Source organism: Betta splendens, chromosome 19, assembly GCF_900634795.4.
Source record: "Betta splendens chromosome 19, fBetSpl5.4, whole genome shotgun sequence".
Lineage (NCBI taxonomy): Eukaryota > Metazoa > Chordata > Actinopteri > Anabantiformes > Osphronemidae > Betta > Betta splendens.
Genome location: NC_040898.2, coordinates 4900057 through 4916728, shown reverse-complemented (window position 1 = coordinate 4916728; position 16672 = coordinate 4900057). Strand labels below are relative to the sequence as shown.

At 48.7% G+C, this 16672-nt stretch overlaps 1 protein-coding gene across 1 annotated transcript; it reads left to right on the top strand.

Annotated features, from left to right (window-relative positions):
- Positions 1-199: 199 nt before the first annotated feature.
- Positions 200-14958, top strand: antxr1c (ANTXR cell adhesion molecule 1c). Its single transcript, XM_029134991.3, is given in 19 exon segments — positions 200-873; positions 5862-5933; positions 6357-6428; positions 6586-6667; positions 6757-6787; positions 6866-6939; positions 7032-7100; positions 7381-7461; positions 7762-7822; positions 8349-8447; positions 8598-8667; positions 10234-10312; positions 11230-11325; positions 11537-11575; positions 11658-11756; positions 11838-12005; positions 12381-12461; positions 14560-14754; positions 14757-14958. Coding segments are annotated over 19 exon segments (1704 nt in total). The 5' UTR covers positions 200-712; the 3' UTR covers positions 14832-14958.
- The last annotated feature ends 1714 nt before the right edge of the window (positions 14959-16672 follow it).

The window sequence follows — 16672 nt, the reverse complement described above, 5'->3', positions numbered from 1 at the left end:
ACAACATCAGACCGAGCAATAACAGAGCAAAGCCGCTAAACTCGTCGTATTGTTGAACATTTATGCTTGTTGTAATCACACAGGATTTGCATGTGGAACTTCGCACGTTCAGACGTTCAACGCAGCGCGTTGGCTGCGGGCACGCGCCCGCGTGTCGTCCCGTCTTGCGCTGCGCCCAGTCCTCCGCAAAACACTGCGCTCTGCCAAGAGAGGGAGGCGCAAGACGGGATGTTGACCCATTTTAGGCTCCTTCTCTCTCCTCCTCGCGATGAAACACGAAACCGGCTTCATTCCAGCCAAGTCTGTCCCTCGGGCTCCCGGTTCCTCCAGCGCCAACACCGCCGTCCATTGCGCCGCTCCATTTGACTTTTACAGACCAAAACAATTTTCTGCCAGGAGCCCGTGGACCGTTCGTTTACACGACGCGCATTTTATGATTTCCCCAGCTCTGCTTCGGATTTGGCTCTTTAAAAGTCACTTTGAGAGCGAATTCCGCAGCGCTGACAGACAGCATCTCCCATCTGAGCTGCGGCATCCTGACCGGGATGCGGAGCGTCTGAGCACCGGAGACGGCGGAGCATCGCCCGCATCCTTGTCGCGTTTCGGTCCCTGGGATGTAACAGGCTCTTAACGCCGGCCTGTGCGCGTTTCTCGCTCTTTTTTCGCCCACCAGGGAATTAACGCCTCGCTTTTTCCTCCTCAAAGACGAGTTATGGCGAGTTTTCTCTTCAACGCGCGTCTCGTCCTGCTCGCGTGCGGATTATTGTCGCTCTGCTGTCCAGCTGCGCGAGGAGCCGAGCCGGAGCTGCAGGAGGAGGAGGAGGAGGAGAGCTCGTGTCAGGGCGAGTTTGACCTCTATTTCGTGCTCGATAAGTAAGTGGAGCGGTGCTGTTTTTCCAGCTCTGTTCCGACGGCACAACATCTGCCACAGAAACATCTGCATGTGATTTAGGTGTTGCTGTTGAGGATTTTTACTGCGGTCTGTGTTTGGCTGCGTCGCGTCGCGGACAAAGTGATCTAAAGTTTATTTTCTAAACGTGAGAGGAGAGGTCGAGTTTCTTATTCTTATGGTTGGTGTCGTTCCTTTGATTCTCATGAGACGGGTCGAAGCGCCCGGCAGCTGCGCGCGCCGCACGTCTCCACACGTGCACGCGCGCAGTGACGCCGTATTCTGACTTGCGGTCGCAGAATACAATTTGCTTATTCAGCAAAAAGATGCGTCACTGAATATATATATATATATATATATATATATATATATATATATATATATATATATATATATATATATATATATATATATATATATGGGACTTTTCCTGCTCTTTGCTCTTTCTTAATCTTAATTCTTTTAAGAATTAATCTTAATTCTCAAGAAAAAACGGATTCAGGATGAAAACGGGATGAAAACAGAAAACGGGATTTTTCTCCTAAGAGGAAACATCCCACTGGAGGGACTTTTTCAGCCCTTCGCTTGGTGAATGCTCACCTTTTACTCATTCATTTGCACGCCCTCTCTCTCTACGCCCACACTGGAAAAATGTTTGTGGTTGCGTGTGACATCTCGGCGCTGGACCGAGCGCCGAGCAGAAAATAAAAGGTCAGTGAAAAGCAAGAAAGTCCTGCAGTGCCCGCTGCTCAAGGGATCGGGAATCAGTGACTCACTTGTTGCATTTATTCTTAAGCTCCAAAGTGATTAATATTGTTAATAGATCATCTAAGCTGCTGTGTCAGCTATTGGTTCCATTCAATTAGGGATGAGGCACAAAAGAAAACAGGAAGCAATAAAGTTAGGCAAATTTGTTAGGTTTCCTCAGCTTTTCCTCCTCCAGGTCAACAAGGTCATGCAACCAGGTTACACTGACAGATCCCAGTGGATCTAGTGGAACCTTTGGCATTTCTCAAGGCGCCTGATTCCCAATCGCTGAGAAGTGGGACCGCTCCCCGTATGCGAGAAGCGTTTCCGGCCGCTGTCGTGCGATAAACAGCGACACGTGCCACAAACAAGCGCGCTGCTCCTCCCAGATGCTATTGTTAGCGCCCCTGCGTGCGCCAGTGTCCGCTGACTAATGCTGACTCATCACTTGTTGACTTCAAGTGTTTGGGGGCCAGCGTCTTCGCGTCTGAGCTGTGAGACGTGATGGTGTTGGAGGGTTGTTAAAAAAGCGGCCGCGCTGTAGGTGGAGGTGATCGTTTTCACACTAATGGGCGCCGGTGACGGCCGCGTTGGCTCGCGGCGTCGGCTCCCAAGTCGTTTATTGCAGCCTCGGCCAGATGATGTCAGCGTGTGGCGCAGAGATGAAGGACAGGGTCTCCAGAGCTAGCAGAAGGTGGCAAATAGCTTCCTGGTTGCCAGGTTGAGCCTGAGACGGCAGCCGCTGGAAAATCTGGGTCTTAGTGAGACAAACAGCCCGGCCTCTCATGAAACAGTGTGCATCAACCTTAAATTTCCTCAATATGCAGTAGGGGTCAAAGGGGTTAAGAGCAACGACACAATATCAGTGTCAGCAATGTTAATTTAGTGCGTCTCAATCTCATTTCTTAGTTCAAATGAAGAACAGAAATGAAAATCTTATTATAATACAAGCAGAGCAAAGTTAAAACACTATCTAACTGAGCTGTGTGTGTTCATATTAACAACAGTGGAAAGAAGAGGCTGTTATTCATAACAAGGTGGGAGAACGGTTGCCAGGTTGTATTTTATGCGACCGTAGCGGCGAATGAAAGCAACGGATCGATTCCAGGGTCAAGTAGAAACGTGAGGGGTGTGATGTGGCAGCGTCATCCCCACGTCTGCGCCTCAGGGCCCGTTTGTTGTCGCGGGCCGGCCCGCGGAAGGGGCCCGGCTGCGCTCCATCAATGTTGTGGACACGTGCGGTTCTGTCGCGGCGCGTTCGCTTTGAACGTCTCGTTAAACGAGCTCACGCTGTCGCTCCTTCGGGCGCTGAGGGGCTAAAAGAGACGGATGAAGCCGAGTGTAAAGTACATATTTAGATGATTAGAAGAAGCCCCGTCTCAGACGACTCTTCACCACCTACTTATTCAATCACTTTTTCCAAACTGTTCCTCCCCAGTTTGGGATCGGAGCCGGAGCTCAGCCGTCGCGGGCCGAAGACGCCGACTCCCCGCTCTCGCTGGCTGTAAAAGTAGGTTAGCGGCTTTAAACAAACACATCCCAGCGCCCAGTCAGTAAAATGGGAGCAGCGTCATTGGCTGCGGGCTGAGGCGGTGAGGGCAGGCCCAGCTGGGACGGCGGACGGCCTCCCGAGCACAGTTAGGCATTTTTTTTTCCTCTTTCGCTCTTTCTTCAACACTTTCAACCGTGAGAATGAAGCCGAGCCTTCGGACACATGGAACTTTTTTTTTTTTCCAACATTCCATCATGTCGGGAGAGAAGCGTGTGCTAGTAGGTGACTGAGCGAGGACGTGGTGTGGGAATAATATGAACTTTCAAATCAAATGCTTCAGCTGTGTTACAGGTACTTTTAGGTGCAAATGAGGTTAATTGTATCAGTCTGCACCCACAGCTGCTCACCTGGATCCTTGTAGTCATTGATTTATATATGATAATAGTCAGGGGTCAAGAGGTCAGCGCTTTGTTCTGAACCTAGACTCGGTTTTGTGGTGCAGCCAACTCTTAGTGCTGCATTTTCACAATAAAGCGTCTCCAAACACCAGACTTGCTTCAGGTCAAACCTTTGTTGATGCTTCCAGTCACTCCCACCACTATTTCAGCGTGAAGGCCTCACCGTCTGCCGCTGCCGTCTCACTGTGTTGCTATTTGTGGTTTTACTGTTTTGTCTCTACTTTGTCTGCTGAAGCGTTGCTTTGGTTGTGAAAAGCAGCCACAGGTCTGGATTCCCATCAGCGCCCGGTGCCAAGTCAATGCATTGTGGAAATGATGCGGTGATTTACATTTTGCAGTGTCTCCAACACATTTTTCACATTATCTCACTCCCACGCAGCTGAATTTACTGTAATCTCACCAAGGAGGCTCTCCGTCTCCCCTCTGCTTTCTTCTCTTCCCCGTTCTTTCCCTTTCGACCTTGCGTGGACCGGAGCCAGACACATGTTTCGCATCTCGCGCCCAGATTTGAGAATCAAGAAAGCGCTGTCACTGGGATTTGACGATTAGCTGTGACATAACTTCAGACTGCCGTGGCCCGAAACCACCGAACATTAGATCTTAAGTCAGACCATTAAAGGTGAGATCAAAGGATGGAGTGGGGGCAGGAGAGCGTTGCATGAGAGACCTTTATTGAGAATCAGTATAAAATGATCCCACTTCCTTTCCTGCTGTTTAAACAGGTGAGAGAAAATGCAAGCTAGGCCTCCGTCCCACGACTGCAGCCGCCTCAGACAATGAGGCGGCTCCAACGCAAACAAGAGCCATTGTGGTCCCCCCCCCCCCAAAAACACACAAGTTGCTAAAAACCAGTGGTTGAGAGCCCTTAGATTCACCCGCTGTTAAGCAAATAGTTCAACATGAGCCTCACACCTCAGGTAACTGCAGGAAAGTTTCACTAGACTTGATTCTTTTTTTCCTCTGTTGCTGTAACGGAATAAAACTGGCTCCTGCACTTCCTTCAGGTTTGAGGTTGTGTGTGTGTGTGTGTGTGTGACTCTTTCTGTTTGAGCTGCACATTTGTTGAACATCCAAGCTAAACACGAATCCTCCTCCACCCTGTTTTTTTTTGTAACCTTCAGGTTTTTTTGTTTTGTTTTTTAGCCAAAAAGGTCTTGTCCTCGCTTCTTTTTTTTGCACAGTCAGCTTCACAGGAATGTAAAGCCTTGATGTGGAGGAGTGAGTCATGAAGAACAAAACGCTTAGCTGGGATGTTAAGGTGACCAACATGTGCGTCTCCTCAGAAAACACTGGAGCTTACATAACACATAATAATAATTCTTGCAAGTCGCTTCCTTTTTCCGCCCCGATGCAGTAAATCAATCTGTTTATTTTGCTGGACTTCCTGCTGATGAGGTTTAAGTGTGAAGTGACTGTCACAGCTACTGCTGCTTGCCCGGCCAAGTGATGAGCGATTTAATCCAGAGTCCGGCGTCATGTCGGGTTTAGATAAACCAAACTCATTAAAATGAACCCAAGCACAGTTTACTGTAAATAATGAGCCGAAAAGATTCAAACCTATTCCTAGAAGATCAGATAGTTTATTAGTTCATGCTGTTTGTTATGTCCAGGTGTGACCCCTCTAATCTTTATGTGCTGTGGGAAACAACATAACAGCTGCAGTTGCATCTGGATCCCACTGTTACAAGCTTCCAGTCTAGTGTTTGGGTTCCTTCAGCCCGGAGCTACAGTGATAAATTCATTAAAGCGACATTGGAGCGACAGCAACATGTTTAATGCTGTTACATCAGTCGCCCACACCTGGAATAACAAGTCCCTACATTAAATCTGAGTCCTCCTCCTCCTACTGGACAAGCAGAGCTGCCACAGTCAGTGAGCTACGTGTAATTTCCCTTGTGTCAGCTCTGTGGTCCCAGCATGACCCGCGACCGGTCACATCGGGCCACACTTCATAAAACGACACACACACACACACACACACACACACACACACACACACACACACACACACACACACACACACACACACACACACACACACACACAGAGGGATAATAGGTCGGCTTTATGGTTCCCCTGGAGCGACCCGAACCTATTTCCTCAGACTTCAAGGCTCATTCAGGATACAGGGAGACTCAATTACACACCAGGCGTGAGCAGCTCACAAATACTATGCCACTTTATGACTTTATGTTGTGAAGACAATTATTTTACCTCGAAACTGCTTCCAAACTCTTGTTTTATGCCTTAAATATTTGCTTCTTTGCCCTTTTAGATCTGGCAGCGTGACGAATCACTGGGATGAAATCTACTACTTTGTGGAGAATTTAGCAGAGAAATTCAAAAGGTAAGAATTTCAGAACACACAGATTAAACCTTTATATTGTAAATCCCGTAGAACATACAGTAGGTGGAGTGTAACATTTGAAAGGTTTCACAGCTGGACCCAAAGGTCTCCAGACACAGCACACGGCCCGTTGCTCCTGCAGTGGACAGGATGTAGATCACCGAGGAGAAACCCACACTTTACTCAGCAGGAAGCCAGTAAAGTAGAATAAAACATGTCCCTGCAGCTACAACTGTCCATATGCTCAGTCACTCAGTGTCCAGGCTGCATTTAGGTCCGGTCTCTCTAGACGCTGGGCTGATGTCTGCTCCCTGTGTTTACAAGCCGGAAGCTCTTTGAGTGTCAGGCTGCTGAGGGCAACACTGGACCAAAACAGATGATGGCAGGTGACGTTGCTAAGTCTCCGAACTTTTTCTCTTCCAGCCCCATGCTGAGAATGTCCTTCATAACCTTCTCCTCCAGAGCATCCACCATCATGAAGCTGACAGAAAACAGGTATCACCCAGCTGATTATGCGACTAAATTGAGGCTTTGCGTAAGAGACTGAAGGCAGATGTTCGTTAAATTGGCGCCACACGTCTGTTGTTCAATTAATACTTAATGTTATTTCACACAAGTGCTATTGGAGCTCACTGTGCTGCGTGCTCTGCAGGGTGGACATCAGAAAGGGTCTGAATGCTCTGAAGAGAGAGATTCCCGGCGGGGACACATTCATGCATCTTGGGCTGCAGAGGGTACGTTTTTATTCATTTATTCCCCGAAATGAAACGTGAGGCCTTTTTCATTTTCTGCCTTGATGACTATTGGAATATTTTGTTTGAAGGCAAATGAGCAGATCCAGAAGGAGAACTTCGGTAAGCCTCCCGTTCATTATTCAGGTTAAGAGCCCGTTTCAGGCTGCTCGGTGATGACTTCGCGGCTTTTGTCTCCAGGTCCGGCCAGCGTGATCATCGCACTGACGGACGGAGAGCTGCAGGAGCATCAGCTGATCACTGCACAGCAGGAGGTACAGTAGCAACAGCAAAGTGACTGTGAGGAACAGCGGAGGCTGCTGATGTGACTTTATGTGGGAATAAACCTATGGCCTCCTGTGATTAGGCGGAGACAGCGCGGTCTCTGGGGGCCATTGTCTACTGTGTTGGTGTCAAAGACTTCAATGAGACACAGGTAAAACCAGTGAAGCTAGTACACTTCATTGTAATTATCTTCTATCTATAATTATATTCTTGTCATACGTTACAGTATATAACCTTGAGCTGTTTCAGCTGCTCCAGATGCCGTTACACAAGGTTGTAACAAATATTTCCAAATGCTGAGGAGCAGAATGACTCAGATAACAAATTAATGATGCAGGAATGTCCCTTCTATCATGTACATTTTCTGTCCAGTCCAGAAACCCATCGTTGGACTCTTGCTTTGTTTTGTGACCTCTCTCCTCTTCCTCCAGCTGGCCACCATCGCAGACACCATCGACCACGTGTTTCCTGTGCTGGGAGGCTTCCACGCCCTGCGAGGAGTCATCGACTCGGTAAATAAACGCTTCTCTGTGCAGAGAGGCAGTCGCTGCAGCCCGTCTTCTCCTTTGCCTTAGCTTTTTTTTTTGGCAACCTTTTCCGCATGTAGGTATGAACTGATGAGTTTTCAAGAGCGAAAGCCACAACGATACTGTGTTATTAAAGAAAATAACTTCTTTCTTAAAGAGGCCCGGGACATTTTTATAGGCTTCCTAACTCTTCTTCAGCTCCAGACATTTCTTCCTGTTACAAGATGACCAGTGTCGGAATAAAAAAAAAAGTCCACTGTCTTTGTGTCTTTGTTTCCCCTCAAGATCATCAAGAAGTCCTGCATTGAAATTCTGGCAGCTGAGCCCTCCAGTGTGTGTGCAGGAGGTACACACACACACACACACACACACACACACACACACACACACACACACACACACACACACACACACACACACACACACACACACACACACACAAACACACAAACACACACACACACACACACACACACACACACACACACACACACACACACACACACACACTCGGTGCCTGTATGACTGGACTAGGCCCCTCTGGCATCATCAACATTGATGCTTGTATCGTTTCTTCACTTGAGTAAATTGCTTCAGTGAGCGTTTCCCTTTCTTTTACGTCCATAATGACAATCCCAGATTGAAAGTGAGCACACATGAACGTGCAGGTCACATACAGGAAATCCACTGGGACTGCAGGGTGGAATAACATTACAGCGTCCCCTTAAGAGGATTGACTGGTGGTCTGGGCTGTGATTGGGTCATAACATATCACAACACAATCACAGACATAGACAAGTGTTTGGTTGGTTGAGGTTTTTTTAGCAAATAAAAAAAAAATGAAATAATGCCAATGCGTGTTGTGTGACCAGAGTCTTTCCAAGTGGTGGTGAGAGGCAACGGGTTCCTCCACGCTAGAAACATCCACCAGGTCCTCTGCAGCTTCAAGATCAACGACACCGTCACAGTCAGTGAGTGAAGTCCAGCCTCTGCTTGTTGAAGATGTCGCGCACATGAAGCGAACAGCAGCAACAACAACATGTTGATGCAGCGAAGCTTCTACCGGTCGACCTTTAGCTCCGTCACCTTCGCTGCATCGTGTCCGTCTGATCTTCTTCTAGATGAAAAGCCGGCCGGAGTGGAAAACACCTTCTTACTGTGTCCAGCTCCTGTCATCGGTGAAATTGGGAAGTAAGTGGCTCTACTTTACTCCGTCACAGACACTGTGTGCGTCTTGATCAGCCATGTGAGTGTTCACACACACAACACAGGAGGCACAGGCCTGTGCAGACGTGCAGAGCATGAGCAGCCTGCCATACGTTGGCCTTTTTATTGTGCTCATGGCTGCATTCCTCCTTTTTATATATTCTGGTATAGCTGAGCAGAATATAGGGTCTGTGTAGTCGTGCCAACGCATGCATATGTTCTACTTCTGCCCTGGATTAAAAACACGGCAGCTGAGCTCAACTTGGAAACAGCATAATGAATGAGTTTCGGTTCAGTCTGAATGGAGGCTGTATGTGTCGGAAATACAGTCGGTGTCATTTTCTGGCTGGATTGAATGCGTGAATTGCTCTTCAGACAGAATATAAGGTTTCGTAAAACACAGAGGAAGACGTGAGAAGAGCATCTGCTGGAGAATAATGGCACGGTTTATAACACACTGTAACACATGCCTTTATTGCAGTCTTCAAGGCATGTATCACATGATCAGCCTGCTCTCATGTGAGTCACCTATACAGTACAGTTACTATATAGTACGGTTGGCCAGATCTACACAACAAGCGAAGAGGAATGCAGGCCGTGTCACGCTCCTCGTGGTGAAGCAGCTAATGAGTGGCAGATGGACGTCTGTCTCCTCCTCGTCTCCTTTGTCTTCTCTGTCTCTTTCATTTCCTTAAGTGTCTGACACGCTGCTCTACATCCAACATTTCCTCTGGATCTGCACCACCGCCTTCCATTCACACACTACAACCTGCTGGTGTGGAGTCCATCGTGGCTGTTACCCATGAACTTCACTCCACATGACATCATCCCGGGCCCTCAGTGTGTGTGTGTGTGTGTGTGTGTGTGTGTATGTCTGTGTGTGTGTGCGCGCGCGTGCGTGCGTGCGCTGGCCAGGGAAGATGAGGGTGTTTTCGAAAGCACGTCTTCCATCCACATGTTTTTAAGCAGTGAACAGGTCACATGAAATTCTAAGAATTGTTTTTGCCCCATTCTTAGAAGGAAGCAATAGATCCAGACCACCTAGAAACACCCCTGTTGCATAAGTCTTAGAAATCTGTTTACGGTCGGTGTAACCAGATTGACTGCATTTAAAGCGCCAGCTGTTTGAAATGGTTCCAGCCCAAAATCCAAACCTGAACTTTTCTACTTCCATCCGTTGGTTCATATTTATTTTAGCCTCCATTTTGTCTGTGTCACCTGCGGGTTTTTAGACATTTGCTTCACGGGATTCGAGTTGAAGCAGGTTTTCCTTCGTACCTGGCAGATCTCCGTCTGCTCTGTTGAGTCATGTGCTAGTTTCCTCCTGGTTCAAATTACATCCCCACTTCTAAAAACAACGCCCAGCCAGTTTGAAGTTGATTCTATGACGTTATTTGATGTTAACCCGAGTTCACGTGACATCATTCCAATCAAACAAGCTGAGCCTAAGGAAGAAAAGGCCCCAGACTAAATAAACCTGCTTGATTTGGACTGCAAGATACGTCCCAACATGCAGAGACTCACTTCTCCCCTGTGTCTGTTGTGTTTTAGGGTGATTTATCTCCAAGTGAGCATGAATGACGGTCTGTCTTTCATCAGCAGCAACGTGCACATCACCACCACGGAGTGTGTAAGTCTTCATTCATGCATTCATGTGTTTGTGTGTGTGTGTGTGTGTGTGGACTAAAAAGCCTGATGACATCATCTGGTGGAGGACGTCAAACCAAGACAAGATGTTAGAGAGCGTCCATTAACTTCTCAGCTGAGATATTTGGAGCATGAAAGTGTGACAGCAGAAAACATGGCGGAGCTTCAAATCTCCCAGTCCTCATGTAACAAACACATGTGGTGGAACATATGGGTCGGGACCTCTTTGAAGCTGCTCCCCCTCAGTCCGTGTGATGTCACAGGCATTTGGCCTGTGTTGGGGTTTCTTATATACGGGGCTCCGTTACACATGCAACGCAATTATCTGCTTGAGCTGAACCATAAAGGCTCTGACGGAGCCTGAGACAGAGCAGAGCTAATCATCAATCACTGTTGAAAGCAGACTTTATAAACCCAAGAAATCCTCGGCGATCCTTCCTCCAAGCCCCTGTTAAAGACCCCATCGAGGGGCTGCGGCCTTTGTAGTGGGCCCACAAAGTATGCACAGCATGGGAAAACACGCTCTGCAGATGTGACCGCCGCGTCGCCTGCTCAGGCATCAACCCGCGATCTGCCGACACGTCGACTGTCCTGAAGCTGCAGACTTGCACGTCGCTGCGGGATTCGAGACCCCGAGGGCTGAGTCCAGACCCCCGCCCTCCGCGCCTGTTTGTTTTTTTTTTACAAGACAGATAGAGGAAAGTTTAACCCCATGTGATCCTCATCCGTGCTGGTCCGTGGGAACCGCGTTCGGATCGCTCAGACTGAGCCCAGTAGGTGACGGAGGGATTACACGGTACCCGAATCATCAACATCACTGCCGCTGTTCTTCTTATTACTATTCGTTACTGGATTATTACTGTTCCAGGTTGGTGCTGATGTTGTGTGTCTGCCCCGCAGTTCGATGGCACCATCCTCCTCATCACCCTGCTGGCCTTGTTCCTGCTGCTGGCGCTGCTCTTCATGTGGTGGTTCTGGCCTCTCTGCTGCACCGTGGTACGAAGCTCGGGCGCCACTTAACGAGGGGCGCTTAATTAATTCACAGCGATGCACATCTGCAAAGTGCTTTGTCCAAGGCCAACAAATGCCCTGTGGGGGGGGGCTATTAGAAAAAAAGATCAGAGGCTGAGTGTGAAAGGGAGGTGATTCATGTGCGTGTGGCAGGATGAAGCCTTGAACTGTGAACATGTGTCATATGTGTCTACAGGTGATCAAAGAGCCGCCTCCTCCACCTCCTCCTGAGCCCGTGAGTCAAGACACACACATCAACCTATTTAAAAGTACTGTATCCAGAGGAGTAAGTGTGTGGATGCCTTTGTGTGTTGCAGGAGTCGGATGATGAGGACGGCCTGCCGAAGAAAAAGTGGCCCACCGTGGACGCCTCCTACTATGGAGGACGAGGGATCGGCGGAATCAAGAGGATGGAGGTGATGGAGCGACCGGTGCACGAGAAGGCGTTCAAGTGAAACCCGCCTCATTCACACCGCCTTCTCCCTGCGCGCTCGTAGGTGCGCTGGGGGGGCAAGGGCTCCACCGAGGAGGGGGCCAAGCTGGAGAAGCCCAAGAACGCGGTGGTGAAGATGCCGGAGCAGGAGTACGAGCCCTTCGAGCCCAAACCCAAGAAGCCCCAGAACAAGAAGCAGCCTCAGAACCGGAAGTGGTACACGCCCATCCGGGTAAACACAGCCCCGGTTCAGCCCAGAACAGATGTCACGCTTTAACACATACAGTACTGTAGGAGTTTGTTGGCCGAGCTCAGCAGTATAATGAAAGTACTTTAACGTAGACGGGTCGGTTTTAGACAATACAGCTCTGTGTGGAACGGTTGCTCCCTATGCAGTTATCTGCCTCACTCTGCAGGAGGAGGGCTAAACGCTCGCTGACTGATCCTTTCACACAGCGGGCTAATATGCACGTGTAGCAGCAAAATTAAGAGTTCTCTGCAGCGACGTTGTGCAAGATTAAAACCTGCAGGAGAGTCAGAGTCCTCTTGGTTCCCAGATGTGAGCAGCACTAACCCCCCCCCCCCCCCCCCCAACTCTGTGATTCAGGGCAAACTGGACGCTATCTGGGCCCTGTTTCGCCGCGGGTACGACCAGGTCTCCCTGATGAGGCCTCAGCCCGGGGATCATGTGAGTAGCCCAGGAGCTGTTCTATTTGCTCTATTCACCATGTTTTCTCCAGGTACTGTTCTCTGATTCGTAATTGTGGAACAACTACTCATAAAACCTCCTCACGCGTTGATCCTCATGACCACGTTCCACCCTCCATAGCAGTTACTCATCCCCCGGCCGTCGGCCTCCCGCTGGTCCCGCGGTGCCGAACACCTCCGCCGGCTGCTTTCAGTCCTGCTCCTCGCACCTGCATTGCATTAGGAAGTATAAATCAGACGGGAGGCAGAGCCGCACGCATCCCTGTGCTCCGGGTTTGCGAGCTGGTAAAAAGTCAGATCAGCCACATGGCGCTGTTTTAATGAGCGGGGCCTTTGTAGCGAAGAGCCACAGATAAGAGTTTGGTTTCGGTCTGGAGAGGAAGACGCTCACGCTTTCGACTTTCATTATGTCGTCGCCTATCGAACGTTCATGAGAAGACGACAGTGTATGAATGGATGAAGGCATAAACCTTCATTCTATTATACCTGCGATGCCACCTAATTAAACGTGCAGGCTACAGCAATAGCTGTGTGTGGGTGTGTGTGTGTGTGTGTGTGTGTGTGTGTGTGTGTGGGTGTGTGTGTGTGTGTGTGTGTGTGTGTGTGTGTGTGTGTGTGTGTGTGTGTGTGTTTAATTAAGTCCACCAGGATGAAGTTACATAAATATAAGACTGGGGAATTTTCGTGAGCGTGCCACTAAACCACATTCATTACAATGACGTCAGGGTGTACAATATGAGGCGAAGTCAGGCCCTTAACACACACACACTCTCTAATTGATATAAATACAAGCTTTGGCTAAAGGATGTGAGGTAATGGCCACACACACACACACACACACACACACACACACACACACACACACACACACACTGTGATCTTTGATCTTCATCTTGTGTGTGTATCGTCTCATTTGTTCGCTCACTTAATAAGCAGCTTACGATCAGTAATATGATAAACTCCATTCTCTGCACAGCACCTAAATAAGAACACAGATTAACATCCAGCAGCCTGTGTCTGGGTTTCAGAGGCCTTGGACATTTCCTCTGCTCATTAAAATGGACGTTCTGAGCATATTTGAGAGCAACAATCACCAAACTGTTCCATGCCAACGTTTCCAGCTGGGCTCCTGAATATTAATATTCGTAAAAGGGCATGTGGCGCAAAATGAGTGTAAAAGTAGCTGAAATGTGCAAAAACATGATGCAAAAATTAAATCAGCGTCCACGCATCCAGTTTCCACAAAAAGCAAGAAACCGAGCAGATCCTCACAGGATTCTTTTTTTTTTCCATCAACGTCTAGGAATGTCAGACTGGATAAGTGGAGACAGACCAGAAACGAGTGGTCGCCCCAACTTCTTCTACATTTTTGCCGTTAGCTCTGTTGTGGAGATGAATTAAATAGGTCTGTGACATTAGTCATTATTTATATAACCTGCACCTACAGTATGTTCTGTGTCTGCCCACTTCGAGCCCCACACCTCAACCCTTCATCAGGAGGTGGGGTCTCCATCAGTGTGAGTGGAAATTAGCCGTGGGTGGAATAAAGGGCACCAGCTGCTAATTGTCGGCGGTTCCGGCTGCTGACACCACTTCTTAGCGGATCGGCCGACCGCGCCGCCGCAGCGCCGGCCTCCGTGAACCCAGAGAACTTTGGTAAAACGGGTCGTGTGGTTCCCTGGATGGGGAATTTGGGGGAGGGGCGTTAATACCAGGATTTAACTGTAATCGGAGGCAGCGGCGGCTCACACACACACACACACACACACACACACACACACACACACACACACACACACACACACACACACACACACACACACACACACACACACACAAACCAGGCCCGGCTCAGTTCACACAAAGTGATTGGACCTTAACCCCACTCACTAGATTAGACACCTGTGTTTAAAGAACCTCAACCTCTTGCGTTCTGACATTCCGATTATATTTCACGCGATGATTCATCCCAGACTGTGGTTTATTTTGGGTCGTGTGTGAACCTCAGGGCTGAAGATTTATGCATGGTGGCACATACACTATCATAATGCTCATCCGCTGCGTTTCCTTCCCGTCAGGGTCGATGCATCAACTTCACGCGGGTGAAGGACGAGTCGGCGGCGGCCAAGGCTCGTCCCCGCGGCCCGATCCACGCGCCCGCCGCCCCGCCGCCGCCCCCCGACTACCACCCGATGCCCCGCATCCCCCCCGCGTCCCCCCCCGCCGCCGGCCCCGCCCCCAGGCCGCCCCCGTCGGGCCAGGCGCCCCTCGGTCCCCCCCGCCGTGCCGCACGCCCCCCGGCCTCGTCTGCCCCCCTCCGTCGCGCCCCCCGCCCAGCCTCCGATCGTGAACCCCGTGCCCGGACCCCTCCCACCCCCCGGACTCCCCACTTCTACACCACAGAGTCCCTGCTCTGCTAGGCAGCCATTCCAGGCTGATGGCTGGGCTCCTCAGTGCCAAACACGCTCCTGCTACAAGCCAAATTGCAAATTGCACCGCGGTCATTGTGATTTTCTTTTTTGAACGGGACAGACGGTCAAGTCAAACTGGCCCCGGGCACTTACAGTCATTTCACACATGCCACAATGTTGCATGATGAATTTTGAGGGAATGAACCCTTTTTGAAATTGAGAAAAGCTCCCAAATATTCAAGAAGGTATTTTCTACATTTTCTGATAAGAAAACTGATTTTGTCGGATGGTCAGATTGACTTGGTCGTCTCTTCCATTGGCAGCGAATGGGGAATATTTTGCTCAGTGTTGCAGAGAGGATTGTTGCTGGACAGCAGAGACGGACGGGACGTCCACAGGAGAAAATACTGCAATGGAACGAATCGTCAACTACTGAGTTGTGCCGTTGTTAGTGAGACTGAGGTGAAACGTAACGTTGGATGGAAATTGGAGGAACCACGTGAAAGGTGGAGCAGAATTGATTCATGTGTCCGTTGCTGTGACACTTTCGCGGATCAGATATCAAGTGTTAAGTGTTGCTTGTAACCGAACAACCCTTTATACACGACTAACAGCTGCATGACTTGTGGTTCAGACGGGGACGTGCATCAGTGGAACATGAAAGGAGATTTAGGATCTGTGATTTTGTCCTGAACCACCTTTTCGTGTAGTTGAGTTGCGATTGTTACCATACAGTATGCATTATATTCTGTTTGTTATTGGTATGTGCGCACATAGACTGCTGGGCAATCACACTATGTATTTGTTTTCATTCACATCGAAGCTCCTTAAATGAAGCGAGCAGAAATCAGGTGATCCTCTCTCCTCCATTGTTTTTTTTATTTTAAATTCTCGTTCCTGATACTGTACTTGCTTGTTACGGATCCATTACGTGTGTTTAATGTCTTCAGATAATCACCATCGGTTACACTGCAACTGCAGGGCAGTTCGAAGAGCATCTAATTTATTTTACTCCCCGAGAGAAAGACGGGAGAGTACTTGAATATGGACAAGGTGTCCAACCGCTTATTTAGACACACGACAGCAAACCAGTAAAACCAGTAAGGCTTGTCTCAGCTTCACACACACAAACAGGTGTAAACATGGTGAATTGGGAAAAACACAGGATTCCTTTGAGAGATTGTAAAATCCTGGTATTTCTGCTCCATGCAGTAAATTTCGGAATTTTCTTTTACATTGTTTGTTTCACACTTTGATTTCAATGTATATCATTCAGGTCTGTCCTGTGCCGGTGTGTTACTACATGCATTTACAATCAGTTGCATCTTTGACGGTGAGCTGGAGGAAACATACAGAGCACACGATCATATTTCATAATCGTTCTTCATTTCCTGGCATCACACATGTGCCTTTTCTAGCAATTCCGACATAAGATCTTCTGATTTTATGGTCAAGGAGCAAAAGTACTTTGAATATACAGTCAAAACCAGTTGTGCCTCAGTGTGATGTGCTGCACCTGTTGGACTTCCTCCTGCTGCTCCTTTCAATCTCTGAAGGTGATTTGAGTTCTCTCAGAACCGAAACCAAAGCGGATCCCATCCTTTAAGACGAGGTTTATTCATGACACAAACCAAAGACAGAAATAGTCTTTCTTTATGAGACACATATCAACAGATCAGCTGAGGATGCGGCATCTTCACCTCATTGATGGTCACGTTCCACTCAATTTGCGAAGAACGACAGTGTGAATGCAGGATAGAGGGGAGGTCATCGCTCGAAG